This window comes from Notothenia rossii (genome assembly GCF_949606895.1).
Source record: "Notothenia rossii genome assembly, chromosome: 6".
NCBI lineage: Eukaryota > Metazoa > Chordata > Actinopteri > Perciformes > Nototheniidae > Notothenia > Notothenia rossii.
Genome location: NC_136909.1, coordinates 40446963 through 40470489, shown reverse-complemented (window position 1 = coordinate 40470489; position 23527 = coordinate 40446963). Strand labels below are relative to the sequence as shown.

General features: G+C 42.9%; 1 protein-coding gene and 1 long non-coding RNA gene across 2 annotated transcripts in view; both read right to left on the bottom strand.

Moving 5' to 3' along the window:
- Positions 1 to 23527, bottom strand: part of LOC307043023 — a 135173-nt gene that overhangs the window by 25854 nt on the left and 85792 nt on the right. The gene's annotated exons all lie outside the window — the stretch shown is intronic.
- Positions 14377 to 20045, bottom strand: LOC307043022 (uncharacterized protein). The gene is made up of 4 exons (XM_079687209.1): positions 19572 to 20045; positions 19325 to 19466; positions 19147 to 19219; positions 14377 to 15957 (listed from the first exon to the last, which is right to left on the bottom strand). Exons 1-4 carry the CDS (start codon positions 19948 to 19950, stop codon positions 15352 to 15354), a joined length of 1200 nt encoding a protein of 399 aa, XP_079543335.1. The 5' UTR covers positions 19951 to 20045; the 3' UTR covers positions 14377 to 15351.

Below are 23527 nucleotides of genomic sequence, written 5' to 3'. Positions count from 1 at the left end.
TCGAAATTTAACCAAGTAAACAGTCACATCTTATCTGGACAAGTGCGGCAAAGTGCCGAATACCGTTTTGATAAGGGATCAATGTGTGTAGTCTTTAATATTAAACATGATCGCTGGTTGATAACCACAGAACTCGTATCACAGTTTAATCTGAGCGAATCACAGTTTACCACAGCTCTCCACGCTGCGGTGGAGGAGGTGGGTGTAAACAACTCAGACAGACTGTATGCAGAGCCGGCCCGACCCATTAAGCGACATAAGCGGCCGCTTAGGGCCCCACAGCCATTATGGGCCCCCTAGCAAAAAAAAAGAAAAAAAGATTTACATTTTTTGAATTTTTATTTTTTAATCTCAGTACACCGTAACCGTGATAAGTATGTTTAATTAATGTTGTTAATATGCCTAGATTGCCTACTCTCAAAGTCATGTATTATATTATTGAGTCACTCATATAATACATTAACCGTGCTTTACCTGAAACTCATCATGACACTAAAGAAGACGGCAGGAATGTAATTTCCCGTGTTCAGTGAATGCAACAGAGGCAAGGCACCAGACCAACCAGAGACTTGAATGGAAATAAACATCTGTCTTATTGGCTGACAGGTACCTATCCTGTGAGCGGTGACAATGTTTAAAATAAACTGTCAGTCTCAGACTAAGAGTTTTTGAAGATGGACATACAGTAAGAACATTTGTTCTTTCTCAAGTGGTGGTTCACACAACAACCCCAGAGCCAGCACTTGAGCCAGGAGAAATTACAGCTACGTTGACGTTACTTTGAATCGCGGGGGTAAGCTAAACCGTTAGCAAATAGCTATAGCTAGCCAGATATATTAAATAAACACTTTTGTCATACAATCTAAATGTAATGTTTTTTAGCGCTACCTGGTGATTTCAAAGAAAGCTCTCTGGTAAATGTTGACTTACTGTTCAAAATGAAGCTAGAAGCTACCTTACAGTACACAGTTGATCCTGAGTCCTGTCAGTTAAAGTGTTTCATAGTTAGCTTAGCTAAGCATCAACCTAGCACTGAAATATATGGATGTTATGTGACAGTATTTCTGAGAAAAGGTGGCATAGTTGCCACTGCTTTAGTATCGACAGCATGTTTGAACGTATTTGCAGCGGTAAATGTGGCTGTTTGGCCACTGACGTTGCCATAACAACACCTGAATGTAAATGTGCAACCTCTTTTTGTGACAGATTTTTGCATGAAATTATAATTCTTCTGAATGATATTCCTATTGACAGCTGGTTTTTATGTGAACATTATGAGATGGACAGCCAGAGAGAATAAATGAAAAACAGTTATGAAATACTATATGACAAAACAAGAATACAGTTTGGAAGGGGAGTGATTTGTAAAATATCCATAAAGAAAAATCTGTTTACAGTTCATTTTCATATGGGTGTTGAGAGATGTATCCATAGATCTATTAATGTTGCTCTCAAAGTGCACCAGATTGATGCTTTTAACTTCAATATTTAAAACAAAATCTTCCCGGGGGAGCATGCCCACGGACCCCCCTAGAGGAGGTGAGGACCCCCCTAGAGGATGTTAGATCCACGGTGTTTACATGCTTATTTATACAATATGTGTGCTTATGCTAACATCATAAGACAAAAATTGGTTCCGTGTTGTGTGAAGTGAGAACGCGCTAGAGTCTAGGGCCGGCCCTGACTGTATGTTTATCTAACAGACGGTATGAAAGTATAAACGGATCTCAAATCAACTCGACATCATATTAATAACGATATAGGATACAAATATAAGACTGACAACAAGAACAAGCCACAGAAGTTGTATCACAGTTTATCCTGGGCGGATCACAGCTCCACAGCTGAAGACTTCTCTCCATGCTGCTTTCAAACTGTGAGTAAACTATGTGTGCTTCACTTGTAGGCTGTCTGAAGGTATACACAGGTCTCAGATGGACTTGGTATCACATTAAGAATGATATTCAGTAATAAGTCTGGTAAAAATAAATGGTTTAAATGATTTATTCAAGCTTGCAATGTTTTGAACAGACATCCCCAGTCACCTGATGTGTCTTTTTGTAGTCCTCGCTGTACGCGTCCGCATATCGGCATCGCAACCACAACCCCACACACTGGTACTGAATGTGCATCAAAGTGTTCCTATGGAGCCAAATATACCAAAAGATTTATGTAAACGACAGAAGAAGCGATCGAAATGTGTATTTCCTGGTTATTCGACAAAGGCCACATCCCTGATACATCTGCTTATACCATTATAGAATATCAAAAGTTGTTCAGCCCACATCTTTTTCGGTAACACATGCACCTCGCGGGAGCGCGCACAGCGTAAAGCAAAAACTTCCAGACATTTCAATGATCTGTACGGCAAAGTACGGTTTGGAAACTATATAATTTCCTTTTGGAGGGGATGCATAACACGACAAACACCAGAGCTTCGCTGCGGGGAAACTTTGGCGCTGTTCCGAGTTTGTTCTAATCTGTCAAAATGACAGACTGCTTTCAGATTTTTGCGTCATTATTAAAAATATATTCGGTTAACGCGACCCCTGCTGTCCCAGCAACATCAGTACCAAGCGAGAGAGTTTTTTCCACAGCAGGGGATATTGTAAATGCCCAAACACCCCAGCTTACCTGGAAATGTGGACATGCTCATATTCCTAAAAATCTGTCTGATGATGCTGAGTGAGTGACTTATGCGGCTTTCACACCAGCGCTTTTCCCTTTTTAGCTCCGAGCTAGGGCTTTTCTGGTTCAGCTCCGGTTTCCCATTTCTGCTCCCGCTTTGTTCACACCGCCCAGAGCCCGACTGGTGCTGCCGCTGCTGCGTCATGACGTCACCGTTTACATCGCTGATTTGCTCCCCAACGGCGTTACGGTGTCGGTACCATTTGTGCTTGGGTGTATTTCCGTCACATCCGTCTACAACGGCGCTCACAACAACAACAACAACAACAACAACAACAACAACAACAACAACAACAACAACAACAACAACAATGGGGGACTGCGTCGGGTCGATGATCGTGTTGCTTTTAATCACACAAAGCCAGATTAAATTAAATAACGACTGCTCCAACCTTATGCTTTTCTCCAGAGTGCCGTGGTTCATTGTTTAGTAATGTGTTTCAGCGGCATTTACCGACTGCTGCAGTGCTGGCTGCTCTTCCACGGGAGTTTATTCTCCCGTTAGCTCCCGGTTAGCTCACACTGCAGCGGCCGCTCTAAAGTATTCACTGTCCGACTGTCACACAAGTAGCTGATACATATCCCCAGTTCCCCTTAAGTGAATGTGTGTCAGTCTGAATTGACGCTGTTTGGCATCACAACGCTGTTATGAAAGTTTCTCTGGTATAAAATGGGTGATGTTAGCATAGCAACCGAAGCTAAACTGACTACTTGCTATTGCTATCCTATTGTGGCATAAACCATTTTCTACAGGCACATTTTACCGGTGTATTTTTATTATGATCTACTTGTGATAGTCGGACACGACAACCTGTGCAGCCAATGTATTGATTCCATCCGATAGCTGCTATAATACAAAACAAAACGTCTGCCTCTCTCCACAATGATCAATAACAGTGAACGGATGGTCAAAGTAAGGTACAAATAAACAGAATCACACGAAGCCTGGTTAGTGTTGCCTGACTTTATAAAGTGTGTTTATAAGCACTACTGCTTGTAGGCAGGCATGACGAGACTCTTCAGTCGACCCATGTTCAGGGGAGGTGGGTTTAGTTTCCTGCACGCATCGACGTAAGAGAGACATAAGCGACGCCGCCTCTTAGCTCCGAAGCTCTTGCCTCTAGAGCGACAATTTTTTGGAGCTGGAAGTGAACCGGATTCCGGAGCTAAGAGGTGGCGCCGCTGCGGTGTGAACAGGAAAAAACGGAACTTTCCAGGCTCCAGCTCCAAGCCGGAGCTGAAAACGCGTTGGTGTGAAAGGGGCATTAGTGAGTTTGAGTTGAGTCACTTGAAAAACTAAAGTGAAACTTGATTTATTTTATTGCAGGGTCTGATCATTCAATGTCCTTGTTTATTTGTGAGGTGCAGTGGCACAAAGAAAATGCCTTTGTTTGGTAGTAGGCCTACTATAGGTAAAAAAACACTGGTTGTTCTTGTTCCAGTCTGTTACTGTCATTTTGTTTTTGAAACTTTAAATACTACTATCGTACTAAAATGCTGTACAAATCAGATGTATTATTCAATAAAGAAAATGTTTTCAAGTAAAAAATAAATAAATGTCCAAATAAAAGTTTCCCAAAAATAAATGTTTTCCTTTATTTTTCAATATTGCGATAAATACCGTACCATGGACTTGTTATCGCGATATTATCGTACCGTGAGTTTTTGGTATCGTTACATCCCTACAGTACACTGATATTCCTTCTCACATGCAGGTGTCTCCTGTGTGGTAAAGTAAATGGATTACATTTTCAAATAACAAGGGACATTTTGTTGATTAACATGTGATTTCTGCCAACATCACATCACATCTTGCAATACAATATTAACTTGTACTGACTTCAGAAGATTAAACTATTTTGTATGGTTAAGGTTAAAGACAGATGTTCTAGTTAGTTTAATAATAAAACATTGCAAAGCAACACTCTCTACCATTGTGCCTTTAGGCTTAAAATATACATCACAGTTATTTAAGGGTATTTGAGGAAGCCTCAGTTAAAAGCTCATCCAGAACACAGGCTCGATCTTTTGCCAAGACCTACAGCTCTGAGATGGATCATTCAATTTTTTAGCATAAAACTCCTGAGGCTCATATAAATAGTATGAGTAGTATTTGTTATTTTCCTCACATTTTGCTAGAATGGGTTGGAATTATTAGCATCCGCCAAGGAAGTTATGCTTTTGATTTGTATGTTTGGTTGCACTGAAAAAAATCTGAAATGTATTATGTCAACAGATTTTAGTTGAAAGTAATAGTATTAAATCTCGATCCTTCCATTCTCGCACATTTTAGGCCCATCTCCCAGCTACCTTTTTTATCTAAAGCCTTGGAGCGAGTAGTCTACGCCCAGCTGCAGTCTTTTTTAACCATGCATGGCATCCATGAAAAGTTTCAGTCTGGCTTCAAACCTATGCACAGCACTGAAACAGCCCTTTTAAGAGTTTTTAATGATCTGCTCCTAACCGCTGACTCAGGTAGCCCAGCTGTCCTGGTGCTGTTAGACCTGACAGCTGCCTTAGACACTTTGGACCATAGCATCCTGTTGTCACGGCTTGAACAGTCCGCAGGCATCACAGGCTCTGCCCTTGCATGGTTCAAGTCCTACCTGACAGACCGTAGCTTCTCAGTGCAGCTAGGTGCCTTCTCCTCTGCCAAAGCCCCTCTTACCTGTGGGGTTCCCCAAGGCTCGATTCTGGGCCCTGTCCTTTTTCTACTGTAAACACTGCCCCTAGGTTCAATCCTCACAAAACACAACATCAATCAATCAATCAATGTTTATTTATATAGCCCAATATCACAAATATTGGTCTCAGTGGACTTCACAGTTTGTACAGAATATCAGTATGACAATACGACACCCTCTGTCCTTAGAACCTCACATCCTACAAGGAAAAACTTCCAGAGAAAACCCAGTTTAAAGGGGAAAATGGGAGAAACCTCAGGGAGAGCAACAGAGGAGGGATCCCTCTCCCAGGACAGACAGACGTGCAATAGATGCCGTGTGTAAATTGAAAAGATAATACATTTGCAACATAGGTAGACCAAATGTTTGGAAATGCATGTGTGTATAATAGGAAGATGAATCCAGGAGTATATCCATCCAGGACTTATGATCCAGGACCACAGCCACGACTCAAGATCCAGGACTCGCAATCCATGACACAGGACCGCAGGATCATCCATGACTCCGGATCCCGGCGTATATAGACACCAAAAAGAAAGACACATCCCCTTCCATTGCTACGCCGACGATGTACAGATCTATCTGCCACTCAATTTAAATGTCAACTCATTACAGCTATTGATGGAGCTTGACAGAGATCAAATCCTGGCTGAGCCAAAATGTCCTCAACCTCAATGAGAGCAAGACTGACGTTATCTTTTTTGGACCCCAACCTCCAGCCTCTCCGGTTGATATTCTGGGCTCCCTCAAAAATAATATCCTCCCCTCTGTCACGAACCTTGGAGTGACCTTCAATAGCGTTTTAAAATTCGATAAGCAGGTCAGCAGCGTATAGTCAAAACCTGCTTTTTTTAAATACGATTATTGGCCAAGACCAAGTCGTTTTTATCTTTTAAAGACCTGGAAAGGGTTATTAACGCCTTTGTTACCTCGAGGTTGGACTACTGCAACGCTCTGTACGTGGGTATGGACCAGGCGTCAATTAAACGCCTGCAGCTGGTGCAGAACGCAGCTGCACGTCTACTCACTGGCCACAAAAAGCGTGACCACATCACCCCAATTCTGGCCTCATTACACTGGCTTCCAGTTCGTTTCAGAATAGATTTTAAACTCCTTTTATTTGTTTTCAAAGCACTAAATGGGCTGGCTCCGGCCTATATAGCTGAACTCCTCCAGCGCTACACCCCAGCCAGAGCTTTAAGGTCTGCTGACCAGCTGCTGCTGATAGTGCCCAAGACCAGGCTCAAAACCCGAGGGCACCGAGCCTTCGCAGCAGCTGGCCCTAGGCTCTGGAACACTCTGCCCCTCCATGTGAGGTCGGCCCAGACCCTAGGTTTTTTTTAATCTACTCTTAAAACACACTTCTTCTCCCTGGCCTTTTAGTCAGAGCGGAGCACGAATCCTGACTTTTCCCTGTGTTTTTTATATATCTGTTGTTATTTATTGTCTTTTATTGTGATTGTAGTAACGTGTTTTTAAGTGATTGTAGTATTTATTACATGTACAGCACTTTGGCCCAACCAAATATCGCTTTTAAATGTGCTTTATAAATAAACTTTGATTTCATTTGATTTGATTCAGGAAAATAAAGAATATTAGATTCAACTTAAAAGTATTGCTTACAACTAACCTAATACAGTTAAGTGACATTTGCTGACATAATACATTTAATTAAAGTCGTATAATACAGTTTTGTGTGTTTGTATGTCTTTCAGCCAAATAACTTAAAAAATACTGGCCTCAATGACATCGGACTAAGGTGCCAAAATGGGCCAAGAAGAAAACTGATTTGCCATACTGGAGGTCTGCGCTCTCAGGAAACCCCTTTTCCACCAAGGTAGTTCAGGGGCAGGTTCAGATCCAGAGCTTGATTGTGAACCAATGCAGTGGTGCCAGTGCTGGCTGTCTGTCACGCAAAACAGTTTAACACAAACTATTTTGCCGGCAAGCAACAGAAGCCAATAGCCAGCGTACGGCAGTGGCTCATGTCAGAAGCTGGGGCGGGTTTTACGTGAGCAACAACACTCTATGGTGAGAAGGCAAGGGGAATACATTTTTTTTTCCAGGAGCATTGAGACAAAAAGTGGCTGATGCGACCACACACATTAGCTAAATTATACTGGCATACCATTGGCTACTCTGAAGAAAAGTATTCATTAGTTGGAGAAGTCATGCTTGCAACTTAATCTAACTTCTTAGGTTCAACAGCAACATGAGCTGTGAAAGCAACTACTTAAACTGTGATGTCATGACTTGGTGGAATAGCTTAGTTTACAATTAGTTTCCAACTTAAACCAATTCCGAACCAACACTACACCCAGCACGGAACTGAAAAGGAACCAATATTCAATCAATCAATCAATCAATCAATCAATCAATCAATCAATCAATCAATCAATCAATCAATGTTTATTTATATAGCCCAATATCACAAATATTGGTCTCAGTGGACTTCACAGTTTGTACAGAATATCAGTATGACAATACGACACCCTCTGTCCTTAGACCCTCACATCGTACAAGGAAAATCTTCCGGGGAAAACCCACAGTTTAAAGGGGAACATGGGAGAAACCTCAGGGAGAGCAACAGAGGAGGGATCCCTCTCCCAGGACGGACAGACGTGCAGTAGATGCCGTGTGTAAATTGAAAAGGTAATACATTTGCAACATAGGTAGACCAAATGTTTGGAAATGCATGTGTGTATAATAAGAAGATTAATCCACGAGGGTATCCATCCAGGAATTATGATCCAGGACCACAGCCACGATTCAAGATCCAGGGCTCGCGATCCAGGACTCAGGACCACAGCAACAGGATCAACCATGACTGGCGTAGATAGACACCAAAAAGAAATTGGGGGAAGCTGGGTTATTCGGAACATGAGAGTACACAGGTACAGACAGAGAGAAGGAAGAAGTAAGGTGTCCCCCGACAAACTAAGCCTATATCAGCAAAACTAGGGGCTGAATCTAATCAGCCCTAACTATAAGCTTTATCAAAAAGGAAGGTCTTAAGCGCACTCTTAAAAACGGATAGGGTGACTGCCGCCCGAACACAAACTGGAAGCTGATTCCACAAATGTGGAGACTGTGTATTTTATTTCAGTTGGATAAATGGTCAGAGCAGCTCTCGTACAATAATAGCTTTAGGGTTCTAATAGCTTTATTACAGGCGGTATATTACACAAGCCAGTCCAGAGGGATTTCCTCTGATATAAATGTCTCTGAGAGTCTGGGGAGACGGTGTAGGGCTAGTCCTCCATAACTTCTCTTCTCTTCAGTGTGATGAAGGATAAGATGAGTAGGCAAGTAAGGAGGAAACGTATATTTCAGCTCCTGTGCCTCCCCTCTGCTTGCTAACTTTAATAAATGCTTGCACTATACAGTCGGTAACAGATGATCTCATCCTATGGTTATGAGGAGATTCTGGTGATCCATCTAGGCTCCGGTTGACATGTCATCACAGAGGATCGTTCCCCAGAAAAAGGCCTTTTGCTTAGTCGACGAGGAGCCGCTCAATCAGGCTACGGCTCGGTGCTCACAGCAATTTGACTTTCCTCTAGCTGCCGTGGAGCCACGCTAGAAGAAATTCCCCTGGGACTCAATGAAGATTTCCAAGGGATTCTTATACTTTACCGGGGCAAATTGAAAGCAACCTTTATCAAATGACTGTGTAATGTAAAGGGTGTCACAGAGAATTATCCCTCGAGTGTGCAGTTCTTGTAAACTCTATATAGTCTGTCTATGTCTAAACTGCAGGAGCTATATTTCGTTTTCTTGCTAAGATCTGTTTATTTTGTCTCTGTGTTTCCGCGGGAGCGGGCATGGGGCTTAACAGGTTAAAATGTGGCCAATTTTGGATTCCAGTGTGAACTGGTGAATGCACTGAACAAAAAAAGCAATAACAAAGACAGTCAGCACGCTGCAGAAAAAGGTCAACATGGAGATCAGCTGAAGGTCTCTCTTAAGAAAGGTAGGCTCTCGAGCACACAGGATGTCATCAACTAGTGCCGATCAGGTAATAAGGGCCTGGAGGTGGCTGATAAATTATGCTATGAAAAACACCTGGCAAAGAAGTGCAAGAGACACAAATCCCAGGCTGCAACTGTCCCAACACCCTTTTCCGTTTGCATATGAAAGGACTCATATCCGACAAGTCATAATCGGGCATGAAGCAAAAACCTGTAGGTTCAGGTCTTCCTTATACTTCTGAGAGCGATCCAGGTATTTCCAACATGTTTGGTTGATTTGATATCTCTATCTGATGCGTAATCTGACCTTCTGCAAGATAGTGACATCACTATGTAACACTCACGCTCAAGGGACGGGGCATTTCTAAGCAGTAGACCAATCACAACAGAACCAGCCAGCTAACCAATCAGAGCAGACTGGGCTCTGGTTTCAGACAGAAGGTGAAAAGAGGTGCTGCAGCACAGGCAGTATGAGACAAATAAAGAGCTTTTTGAACAGTAAAGCATGGAGACATGCCCCCCGACACTAGATACTGATATAAAGCTGAAAATGAGCAGAAGATGTCCTCTTTACAAAAAAAATGTTTAGGTTTGGTTAAGCATCATGGTTTTTTCAAGAGATTCTCAGAACCCGGGTATTTTTGTAATCATCAAATGCAACTAATTATTCCCCAAATCCAACAACCTTGAAATCAAAAGCTGCAGCATGACAAACATCTCCAAATCCCAAAAGCCAGGAGCTAGAGTGTATTGTGGAGTCTTTTTTTTTACCATCTGTTCACTCGTGTTTAGAGGGTCTGTGTATACACAGAGATCATCCCTGGCCCTCTTTTCTCCACCTAGACATTCACACTGAAGTCTTTGTATTACTGCACTTCAGACTCTCGCATGGTTGTATAGTATAGAAAGGGGAAATCACAGCAAGAAGACCATTCAGTCCGGGGACTCTCCCAGCATGTCAATGTAAAGGCCTTATTCAGGTTGCCTTCATACATGGCATCAGCCAATGAGATTACAGAAGCAGCACCGCCTGTCACTCACATAGGCGGTGCTGCAGCCGCAGAGATTGCCAATCCTCCCGTTTATAGGGATGAAAATGCAAAAAAACTTTCTACACTTTGAATGAAATATGAAGTATTTAAAAAAAGTTTTTACCTCAATATTAAAGGATGCTCATCTCTGGACAGCCAAGGTCCCCATGCCTCACTATGTTACCTTTAATGTGCTGAAGTTGAGGAAAAAGTTATGTTTGGCCTCTGCAGGGTTTTATAGAAAATCTCTCAAGTTTATGCTTTCTGCTGTGGTCCGATGGGGGGGGATCATGCTGCGAGCATCCAAGGCCCATCGCAGGCTCTGGTTGCCAAAATGAACTCCTGAATATATTAAACAGATCCCTGCTGGATTCATGCTTCGCGCAATTTTGCCGCAGTGTTGTGGTTTCAAGCCCTGACCACAGCCTCAGTGCTAGCTGTAGTCAAACTGATTGATGGATGGAAACAGAGCTTCTCCAAAGGAGCAAATCAGGTCAGAGACAAATGTATCTGCATTCTTTTATTCACATTTATTTACCCCCTTATCCCAAAATGCTTTGTAGATGGCATAAACTCACAAACACAAGTGAGTGTAGAAGTGTGTGTAGGCTCACACACTCTCCTCCTCTTTACAGTACTGGATCAGTGTGGACCCTCTGGATGCAGAAAGTGAGAAGAGACATGGAGCCAGGCTTAAGCCCTGAACAAATAAGAGCACTGCTGAAAGCTGAGACCATGTTTTACATTCACATCAGAGTCTCTCATAAATCCTTTATACAAGCGCTGATGCCGATCTCCTTCATCCTCACAAGGCTGTGGATCTTTGTTTTAGTGCCCTCCTCGTCTGTTTGGGCCAGAGCAATAGAATACGATTTACTGCCCTACGTTCTGAGGATCCTGATGTATAAGCAGTTTTGTGCTGAATTGTGAAACGGCCCAGGGTCAGAGCAGGAAGGATGGAGGTCACGGTCAGTTTTAATGAGCACACACCTCAAAGGCTTCTGCCTTTAACTTAAGACAAAGCAGCGGAGTGCTTGTGTGTCAAATAAACCCAGAGCGGTTTCCTCAGGTGTGTGCGTGGTTTCGTATGCTCTACATGTATTTTAGAACATGACATATGCCCAGCTCTTATGGATACACTTTATGTAAACTAACGCCAGGGCCGGACTGGGGAAAGTCGGGCCGGGAATTATACAACCAGCCAGCCCGCTACCAGTTTTCTTTTTGGGCGTTTTGCTGAATGTATCGTCAATATTTACAGCATTGCTGCCCCTAGTGATAGCCCTATCTACTACGAAAATAGAAACATACAGTATGGACATACGTTACTATTTAAAAAAGTGTGCAAATGTATTCGGTAACCTATCCATGTGAACATGTTTTAAGTGGGGGTGGACCTCCAAACCTCTAGGGGGGTCCGGGGAGATTTTTTATTTATTTTTGAGTTAAATGCATCAATCTGGTTCACTTTCAGGGGAAGATAAAGAGAATAGATCTATGGAAACACCCATATGAAACAGAACTGAATACATTTCAATAATCGTACAATTATAAGAATATGCTAGGTGAAATAAGAAAAGATAAACTTTGCAAACTTGTTGAGAGACATGGAAAGGTTTCAAAATGTTTTTGTTTTTGTTTAGTTGTGAGTGTGTCTGGGCTCCTGAATCAGCCTCTCCTGTCTACCGTGGGTGTGGTCATCAGATGAATGTTACATTTTTAAAAATCCAGGGTTACTTGCAGGTTTACAATGTTGGTAAAAACCTAAAAAGAGCAGCATACTGTATTGTGTTTGTTGTAAAGGATCAGATGTTATCTCTTCTCTGTAAGCTCTACTGTTCTGTAGGCTAATACTTTAAGTGTGAATCTATACGCCTACTGCTTGAATCTGCTTTATGGTTTTCCCTTTCTTTGCTTCATTTGTTCTGTTTTTAATTTAGCAGGTGAACCTATATGTTCATAGAATAGTGTGTGTGAGCTTAACTGTGTGTATTAAATTAAAACTGAGCAATTTCTATCGAAGATGCAATTTTAATCTGAGTTTATAAACTCGGATACAAACACTTTTATTTCAGTTTTTTCAACTGTAGGCAAGCAGCATTTTGAAAAAAAGAAAGACATAATTACTCAAAAAAATAAAATGTTTTTGGATGGTGTGCCCAAAACATTCAACATATAAAGGACTAAAGTATTCCCAGTATATAGCACATGACCTCGTTGAGGTGTGTCCTGAGGAAACATGGGTATCAGAGAAGGCCAACGTGACCTATTTCAGCTGGATGCTCTATATCAGTTGATGAGATGTCATTTTCCTCTATAAAAGCCCAACTAACGTACCACAGTTGGCAAGGTGTTTGCTTTATGTGCAGCTCTGCTCTAATAGAGCCTCATATTTGTCACAATGTGCTGGTTGTATATCAGAAAGCACACTTTGCTTGAATTCAATTGTCAGCTCTGTCAGACATGGCTGCAGCTGCTGCGATCCTCAGGGATGCCTCACATTTTACTTCCACGGTGTGTGTGTGTGTGTGTGTGTGTGTGTGTGTGTGTGTGTGTGTGTGTGTGTGTGTGTGTGTGTGTGTGTGTGTGTGTGTGTGTGTGTGTGTGTGTGTGTGTGTGTGTGTGTGTGTGTGTGTGTGTGTGTGTGTGTGTGTGTGTGTGTGTGTGTGTGTATGTATGTATGTGTGTGTGTGTGTGTGTGTGTGTGTGTGTGTGTGTGTGTGTGTGTGTGTTGTACAGTAATTCACTGTCCAGCATTCTTTGAAGAGGCCACACCAGACGGACGAGGCGCACTGATTTGTGTTTGCATGGTCAGGATGTCACTCACAGAAAGGAAGTTAAACCATGTGTAAAGTTATCTTGTAATTCATCACGTTTGTTTTCCATTTGCACTACAGTGTGTTTTCCATCAACACTTCCAGAACAGGACACATCTGGCACTGTTAATAATACACAGGTAATTGTTCCTATATAGGTAGCAAACATGATAGCAACCCATCCGGGTACTTTTCCTCTAAGTCATGGCCACGTAGAGGGGTTAATATTTTAACGATAACATAATGTAATTTGAGATTCATGATTGTTGATATAGCGAATACAGATCTATAGGGGATCGATGTCCTTTGAGCCTGCCGGTGGATTGGCAGGCAGCAGGCATACACTTATCAGTGTTTTATATTTCAATCTGTATCTACATTCAGTAGTTTGACTTAACATTACAACTGCTTACTATGCTGATTGACGTTAGCCTCATTAGCATCGCAATGTAGCTCTGATCAAGTATTTCCCACAGACTAGCACTGAATTGACTGACGGGTCCGATTGATTACAATCTCCGTCCTCTGTACTTTATAAAGTACAATACTAAATAACTTGAGTAGTGTACCCACTCATTACATATGACTTCATTTGTATCAGCATTGAAGTTTGAAAGTTGAACAATTCTTAATTGGGGAGAGCGGGGTAATGTGAGCCATTTTTTACATTTGCTCCCCTTTAGCCGAGCTAAAATGATATATCAGTCAAATGTACACATTTCCTATTAATTCAGGATGTTTCCTAGCTATGGAAATTATCAGAATGTCTTCAGGACAAAGGGCAATGAAAATATGATTGTTTAAAAAAAGTGGTCTTGTGTCTCACTTTACCCCAGCCCAGGGGTAAACTTAGACAGACCAGAGAAATCAAGGGGGTAAAGTGAACCAGTTGGGGGTAAGCTGATCCACTTACGTTTTCCACTTTAAAACTACCATAACAACACATGTTGTAACAATTAGAAACCTGATAGCTAGATTGACAACCACACATTCCAAAACTAATGTCGGACTAGTATCAGAATCGTGGGGATTGGTCAATTAAGCAAATCTTTTTAAACACTTGAAAGTAACCCAAAGTACTAAAAAGTAAATCAAATAAAACATAATATAATTCAAAATGTTTTAATTAACATTCACAGTGTGGGAATCAGAACACAGGACCTTTAGAGCCAGCTAGTGTCTCGGGATCAGAGCAAAGGACAATCAGAACCAGCTAGTGCACAGTCTGGGGGTCAGAACATGGACCCATAATCAGAACCAGCTAGTGCACAGTCTGGGGGTCAGAACATGGACCCATAATCAGAACCAGCTAGTGCACAGTCTGGGGGTCAGAACATGGACCCATAATCAGAACCAGCTAGTACACAGTCTGGGGGTCAGAACATGGACCCATAATCAGAACCAGCTAGTACACAGTCTGGGGCTCAGAACATAGGACCATCAAAACCAGCTAGAACAGCCTGGGACTCAAGACACAGGCTAGACCCACCTGGATTAGAACATCAGCCTCATACTCTATAACAAGGCCTACTCTACATTCCAGCCCTGAAGGTTACAGGGAAAGGTGAAGAGTTGCTCTCAACTTTCTCAACCATGCCAACGTAACGGAGACTCCTGTGTTTGGTTGCAAAGTTAACTAGGACAAAGTCATCCACGTTCAGATCTGTGTTTCCAGGATCACTTCTCTCATTGTCAGGGCTCTCATCATCAAGTGGGACAGGGACATCACTCTCCTCAGAGCTGCTATCTATGATTTTCCTTTTGGGTGCTTTCTTTTTCAGTTTTCCCTTTTCTTTGCTATTTTGTTTTTTCCCTGCCAGTTTCTTTTGTCTCTCTTCATAAACCTTTTCTATTGCTTGCTTCCCAGGAGTATCTGTTAGGATGGCTGTCTTCACACGCTTTCTTTTGGTTTGTGCTCCGGGGGACATTTGGGAAGTGGTAGGATTTCACGAGGAGACACATATCCAGGTCGGCTGGGAACATCTGAGTCAGCTGGTGAGGCACATCCATGTGGACCACGCGGAGTGGATGGATTAGCATCTGCAGCAGGTGGTTCATCTGCAGGGAGTGGACCATCTGGATCATCTGAAGTGGATGGACCAGTGGATGCAGGCTGCAGCTCAGGGTTTGGCCGGCCTGACACCATGGATGGTGCAAACGCTTACTCAGGGAAAATATCTCTGTTATATGGGAAAATCCCAATGGACTTGAATCCAGAAGTGATATTCCATGGTGTCACTGCTGACAAGAAGGCCTCATTCACAAGTCCTGCAATCTGGTAGATGGAGACTGTTTTGCCAGGGTTAGATCTCATCCACCCATCAAGAGCTCGGTTGTATAGGGTCTTGAACGGGCCATACACAGTTACGTCGAGAGGCTGCATGCGATGGGATGTGTGGGGTGGAAGGGTGAGCATAACAATACTGTTGCTCTTTGCTTTTTCTACTGCCTTGAGTGAGATGTGAGCTTTAAGATTATCAAGGATTAGCAGCATGGGACGGTCAGGAGTGCACTGAGTGTGCTGTATCAGGTAATCAAGGAACTCAGGCCAGGTGTCTTCATTCATCCCTCCTGTTCTGGTGGAGGCACCTTTGGCTCCTGGAGGTGCTCCTATCATGAAGTCATCCTTAAACCTAACTCTGGGGAAGACAAACATGGGAGGTATGGCATTCCCAGCAGCATTCACTGCACACACCACAGTCACCAGTTCTCCTCTCTCAGCTGATGTGATAGAACCAACTTGCTTTTTTCCTTTCTCTGTCACAACCTGAATCAAATAGAAAGTTTAGAATCAATGGCATGTGCAATCAGTAGCAGGGCTCGAAATTAAGGGCTGCCCGATGGCCCGGGGCCATCTAGTATTTAGCTCGGGCAATGAAGCCTCACCTGCTGGTTGCCCGATCGGGCAATCTATTATGCCAGCAGCTCGCGGATCCAGTAATGAGTGACCCGACAGTAAAACTAAACATATCTATAACTAGTTTAGGTAGTTTGAGAGGTAATTCAAATAGCTACGTGTGATATTCTAACCTGAAGTGTGTGTTTTGTCCGCTCACCGCTGCATGTGATCATGCAGTGCTGAGTGTCGACTCGTCAGCAGCAGCTGATCTCTCTCTCCCGTCAGATTAGACTTCACTCGCGTTTATGTCCATATTGATCAGATCTAGCTAGTTCTAGCTAATGATATGACAACCGGCTTATTAAAAGACACCTAAACAATAAGCGTCCCTATGCAACTGGGTGATGCCACAAAGTTGCATAGCATAATGCATTGCATTATGCATTTGTTTACATGCCCACCGGAACCCCGAGGCATTACCAACAGATCAACGCACAATCAACCCAAACAGGACATCTCTTTCTCCACATTAAGTGTTAGACATTAGAATTGACTATTCTTGTCTGTCACATACTCTTCTTGTCTGTCACATAAGTGGCGCAACTGAAGCGGTATTGTGCTAAAGAGAAATTATTGTGACCGAAGAGATTTAGAATTGCCGGCCAACGGGAACTCTGACGTCGCCATTTTGTATGCTTCGCGGATGCGCTCGGCTCCTCTCGACTGCTGCTCGGATCTGCTCGGTCAGCTTCCGGATGAGGAGGCATTCGTTCGACCAACTTACAGTAGATAACATTACAAACATTTTTAACAGGGGCCATAATAGTGTAAATAATGTTTGTTTTGGCAGTTACAACTGAATGTAATGTTTTCTACTTTTTTACATCTGGGAAGGCATTTGCCTTCATCAGATGGAAAGTGTCTTGACCAACAACTTAAGTATTTCTTATAGCTATGCAGGGCATGCAAGCGAGCAAACACAAACAAGAACAAACAAACAAGTGAAATGAAGAATAAAATTGAAATTGTACAATATAATATTGTGCTGGTTCATCTTATAATTCAGTCTAGAGAATGCACCAGACAGCATCTAAGACCTGCAAAAATCTAAATGTTCTAGGGGGAGGCCCCCCAAACCCTTCGTGGCATTTCGTCTGCAAGCATTTTTCAGGACAATCTCTATTGGGCTCAGGGCCATCTTTAAATTAGCTTAGATGGCCCACAGGGCCATCTCCCAAAATCCTTAATGTCATGCACTGAGTAGGCTACTATTGGTCTAAAGCAGGGATTCTCAACCTTTTTTGGGCCAGCGCCCCCCTGTCCATTATCCAGGTCTCTTACCGCCCCCCATCAAAAAAAGTAGACTTATTTTCTTCCCTGAATATTAATGTTGACTAATATTCTGTGTTATATCATTTAAAAAGCATGTCACTGAATGCCAAATAATAGATTTGATTTAACTGGGCAGTTGGAATATCATTATCATTAGTTTACCAGAGAGCAGAAAAGCCATGTGAATGTGTGTTAAACAAACTCAGACAAGAGCAGAGAATACAAACAGACTGCTACGGAACAGCAGCAATTTCACACATGTCCAGTGCAGAACAAACAGTAGGCTACAAAACTGTACATTAGGCCTACAGAACTAACAGGTCGGAAAGGTGTTGCATTTCGCCAAATTGCGGGGGGGGGAAGGTTAGTGTGAGCCCTGCGCTTGGTGGTTCTCCGCCAGTTTCTTCACTGCGGGTTGCAGAGAACTTAGTTTCAGTCGCAGTGCACCTGAGGCCGTCAAGTTCAAGCGATTTCAGCACCTGTGTGGGATCACGCTCCATCACAGTAGATATGACCTCTTTGATGGCAGGGAGTACCAACTTCTCTCCGATTGTGAACGGCTGCCCACATTTGGCTATCAGCAAAGAGATGTTATATGACGCTATTAGCCCGCTGTCAGTCTGGGTGGTCTTCCTAGCGAAGAGACTGCTGATGGTGCTCCTACCATGTTTCTCTTTGAGGGCCCGGAAGAACGGACGCTCCTTATCTGCCTTATCCGGGTGGATCTTGGTAAGGTGCTCCTTTAAACGTGAGGGTTTCATTCCCTCATTGGAAAATACATGTTCGCAAAGTAAACACATTGGGAGTTGTGCATAGGAGACGGTATGAAGCCATAGCTAAGATATTCAATAGAGTACTGTCTGCATTTTATCTTTTTCGCGGCCATTTTGCTGATGTGATATGATTTTTGTTGTTTTATGATGCTAATATTTAGGGGGGGGGGTAGTGTCATGATATGGCGGCAAACGCTAGAGGGCTAGCTGGTGACATGACAAGACATCGTGCCGGGAGCGGACCGGAAGTCGTTGTAATTTTGAACAAACAGAGCTGTGTGGAGCAGCCTGGCTAGCCAGCTCTTCCATGTCGTAGCAGACATAGAAACGGGTATTATTTTCATAAACTGACCACTTAGTTCGAATCTGTTAGTGGAATTTGTCATATCAAAACATATCGAAATTTAACAAAGTAACACAGATTATTAACAGTCGCGATCCCAAAATTACAATGACTTCCGGTCCGCTCCCGGCTGCTTTTTGTAGGGTACGTTCGTAAATGCGCTCAGAGCGCTCCGAGCGTCCCCGTTCCACAGTCCAGAGCGCTGCGCTCTGAGCGCTCACAGCTGGGTGCTCTGGCGGAACAGACGGGTTGTCCGAGCGGACTGACCGTTCGTGCATTTACGAACGTACCCGTAATAACACTGCTGACAGCTGACCAATCGCAAGCAGAGTTGTGGTTTCCTATAGCAACAAAATATGCTGACAGCTGCTTTTTGTACAGGAAAAGACGCTGTGGCCAGCGTTTTTCATGACAAAAAGACATTATGCGTGAACGCCCCCCAAGAACACCTCAACGCCCCCCTTTCAAAAATATTGCTTCCAGCGCCCCCCGATGTTCTCTTAACGCCCCCTGGGGGGCGGTACCGCCCCCGTTGAGAACCAGTGGTCTAAAGGTACATTGTATTTCATTTCAGTCCATTCATTTTTTCCAGTTTACAGGTTCACTGGTCATTATCACAAGCCACTCAGTATCAGTCTGGTGCTCTCTAGTGTATCATGTGTAGCTTACCTGCCGTGGCTTTTGAACTGTAAAGACGCCTGTTTCATCCACATTGTAAATCATGTGTGGAGGGAATGTGTGCCTGTTAAAGAAGAGAGGCAAGGGAAGAACCTTATCAGAATCAAAACCAAATCTTACAGGTAAAGCCTCCATAAAACATTTGCAACTAAAAAATGAATTCTGTCACCTGTCCATCACTACAGCCAGATTTTTGAAGAACTCCCCCACTGTAGTTTTATTGAAGGCTGTAGCCCTTCCCAGGGATGTTGCCTCTGGAGTTCGGACAGAGAGATGGTGACGTGCTAGGAACCTGCCAAACCACTCTATTCCTAAAGAGTAGAGAATTCATTATTATAAGATTTAGCTTTGTGGCAAGATCATTTGTTCTAAGTTAACCTACATAATCATGTGATCTCTTGCACACCCTAGCCTACCTGCACATTGTTTCTCTGTCCAATTGGCAGGGACAGGGATATTGTTTCTCTCTGCGTATTCAAATGCCAGTTCATGGCGCTTAACTGGAGCAAGGCCATGGAACTGGTCAGCTAGTTGTTTCAAGTGTTTGGCAAGCTCCTCCTCCATATCATCTGTGAATATTCTCTTTGCCTCAGTTACTGCACCCCAGGCTACTGATTTTACTTCCCCTTTCCCTTTTTTCTTTATGAATCTTTCTAGGGTTGTCTTGTCAATATTTCTATCCCTTCCAGCTTTTCTTAAGGACTTCTTTCCTTGCATGAACTCAGCGGCTGCACTCTCCATCTCTGCGAGGGGTGTTTGGCCCCAGGTTGTCTTTCTTGTGTAGTTTCTTGGCATGATGGCTTTTCTACAATGTTGATGACATTAAAAATAAAACATATGTAATGTAATATTACACTAAATATGTTTAAGACTAAACTTAACTTGTGCTTCATGGTGGGGTAAAGTGAGACACTGTCTCACTTTACCCCACAGCATTTGCCTCACTTAACCCCACAGCCACCATTTTAGAAAAAACAATATCTCTAGCAATTCAGGCTAATCTTCAACTAGCATCAATCACATGGTTTTATAAGTTGGAAGTTCATCAACATGTATGATATACGTTTTTCTACCTGAATCAATTTGCTTTGACACAATAGTTGATTAAGTTCATAGCCAGAAAATTTACTTTTACATGCAAAAAACACATTTTTGTGAAAAAACATACTTACCACAGCACCAGCACCAACTTCACCTTCCTGGCAAGGGGGGAATGGGAGGGGCTTGAAAACATAATGGTCACATGACCACAATTGTGTTCCGTTGCCTAGATACAGGGAGTGTCTCACATTACCCGATGTCTCACAATACCCCGCTCTCCCCTTTAAAGGTTACATTTCAAATAATCAACGCTGACGCATTCCAATACTGCAACTAAAAATACCAGTCTCTCATAGCAGTCTCTAAAGTACACATTATGATGTTCTTATAAAGGTGAGCATTTTTTCACTCCAATCTCAATCCCTGGCATGGCTCTAGTTGAATGAATAAGTGCTGGACGTAAAGGAGCCATACTTCCTCTGTCGCTCTTAGTGGCAATTACCCAGCAGGCTCTCTGCTCACACTAAAACGGCTGCTATAATTATAGGCTGCTTCGCCTCTCTTAAGACACACACACATCCCCCCCCCCCCCCCCCCCCCACACACACACACACACACACACACAGGGGCCTGAGGAATGTGAAGAAAAGTGTGAACATAAAGAAGGAATAACTTGGCTCAGACATCAGACACCATAGTAGCTGCTAGCTGTAGATGTAAATGGTGGCACTACACCTAAATTCAAGTCTGTGACGTCATTTGCCAAAAGTACTTGTAGGAGCGAATGTCCGAGTTGGGATCTCTGTTGTATCATTTAATAAGATTTTTGATTGTTTATATGTTTGTACTGGTCTTTGATTATAATAGTATTACTTATTATTAGGGCCGGGACTCGATCAAAAAAATTAATCTAATTAGAGGTTTTGTAATTAATTAATCGAAATTAATCGCATTTTTAATCACATATAAATATTTGACCTGAGAACAGTGAGAAGATGTCAATAAAGTGTGCCGTCACACAGAGGTAATTTGAATTGCTTACCGAGGTCCAATGATCCCCAGTCAGGGCAACACATTCGGCTTTCTCCAATAAATTCCCTTTATCTTCCTTTTCATTGTCATAAAGCTGCTGGATTCTTTTTGTCACTGTCTTTCTGCATGGCAGCTCATATGTTGTGTCAGACGATGCAATCTGTAGTAGCTTTTGCAGCCCCTTATCTTCTACCACTCCAAGTGGTCTACAGTCGAGTGCAATCCAGTGAGCTGGTTATTTTTTCAGACGTGGACTTAGTTATCCTGGCCCTGAAACCAGTCATCTGGTTGAGTGTGGGTTGGGTGTGGGTCATACTTGTCAACCCTCCCGATTTCATTGCCCTCTCCCGGTTTCCTCCCGGGTTCATATTTCTCCCGCATTTGTCCTGATTTCTGACAAAATCAGATTTACACACGACTGTTTCCACTCGGACTTTAATACAGCTACACCATTGTTTGGTTTCCATGGTAACACGTCTCTTTACTAGCGCGCGCAACTCAAAGACTGAGAGGATGAGGCAGATATTCACAGAAAACAGAACGAGAATCGACAACTACTCTACTCTCTGCTCACGCCTTTCCTGTAAAATGCAGGTCCAGTCCACACATATGCTCCATCAAGGACGGTGCTGCAGGCCGCAAGGCAGTGCACTTACAACTACAATAAGCATGTTATGTTAATCTAACAGCTCCGGCGATCCACTAGCACCCCCCCCCCCCCCCCCCAATTTTGCATTTTGAAATGCTCCCGATTTCTGAGGGCAATTATGGTGTGGGTCCTTGTACTCGGTTATGGCTAGAAAGGATCCGTCTTGTGTAAAACTCTCGCGAGAGTTTGACTGAATGTCACGTGGCTGAATGTTTACGTTTGGCAGGCAGCCTTTCAGTTACGATCGTTAACATCAGTTGGCCACAGCAAATGATGGTGAGAAGCTAAACTATCTATTAATTATGTCAATGACAGGGAGTGTGATTATTGAAATAGGGTGTTAGCGGTCTTGTTGGTGTTCAAAGAAGAATGACAACACTGTAGATCACCAACGCTATGGTTTATTTTTTATTCACAGGCAAGTCAACGTTGTCGCAGTAAAAGTCCCAAGATAGCTCCTGGTGCAATAAAATGTTCCCTTGCAGTGTTTTACTATTAAGTCTGATGTTTCTCTATGTGTATGTTGCATCATGTTACTGCTGTAGATGTGTTTCCGAGCCGCTCCGATTACAACGAGAGTTACAACGAGAACTTGACGTCATATTTACACTAGACGGATCCTTTCTAGCCATAACCCTTGTACTCGGAGTCGGGCTAACGTCCACGCTAGCTTCCACGCTAGCTGCTATATGTTTTGCATAGAGGTGATACTTGAGGCTTGATGTGCTGCGGTGATATGCGAATTCCTTTTTGCATAATTTGCAAACAACCGTGCTCTTACCGACGCTTCCATCCGTGCGTTTTTAAAAACAAAATTTCCCATCCACGTGGCCAACCAAAGCGGTCTCATCAGCTTCTTCGTTCATGCTTGACTATTGTTTACTGTGGTTTGTTGTTGTCTGAAGTCATGAACGTTAGTTGGTGCTCCAGTATAATCGGTACGCCTGAAACTCATCCAGTGAGAAACGTTCCGCAGGGCAAAAATAAGTGCGATTAAAATGCGTTAATTTTTTTAACGCGTTAATGTTTGTGTAATTAATTAATCTTGATTAACGCGTTAAAGTCCCGGCCCTACTTATTATATCTGGATCAATGATGGGTTCTATCAGTTGGGTCACATGGTTATGGGCAGTGGTGTAGTGGGGATCTTTTTACTGGGGGGGACGCTATTTTAATTAGGTAATCCCAAACAATGCCACACAAGTGCGCGCGCGCAGTGCACTCACAAAACGGGCAGACAGGTCCACAGAAACTACCGGCATGCTTAGTCCTACTTTAGTTACTGTACTGCAAAAAGCAGACGGCGCTGCGCTCAACACACACACAGACTCAAAACCATGGACACACTGGCACATAAGTTACATAAACAATTTATAGGCCTACGTTGCATAAACTAAAGTATTGCAACCAAGCAGACCTCCCTCTCTCTCTCTCTCTCAATCTATTTAAAACTCATAACAAACAAACAAAATTCCGAAAGTTGTCCTGAAATTAACTTATTAAATAAACAAAACGAAAAATATAGCCTACTTATGCAAACAACATTGAATCTGGACTTGAAATTATTCTGATTAGGCCTAGCCACATTGCAAATAAGCAGACAGCGCTGCTTTTCACACACGCACACCTTGCGTTTTGAAGACTGATAAA

Coding starts and splice junctions, on each gene's coding strand:
- LOC307043022 (XM_079687209.1), bottom strand. CDS start 19,950: ATGCCAAGAAACTACACAAGAAAGACAACCTGGGGCCAAACACCCCTC. Junction 19,467..19,571: donor GACAGAGAAACAATGTGCAG/GTAGGCTAGGGT, acceptor TCTACTCTTTAG/GAATAGAGTGGTTTGGCAGG. Junction 19,220..19,324: donor CTGGCTGTAGTGATGGACAG/GTGACAGAATTC, acceptor CTTCTTTAACAG/GCACACATTCCCTCCACACA.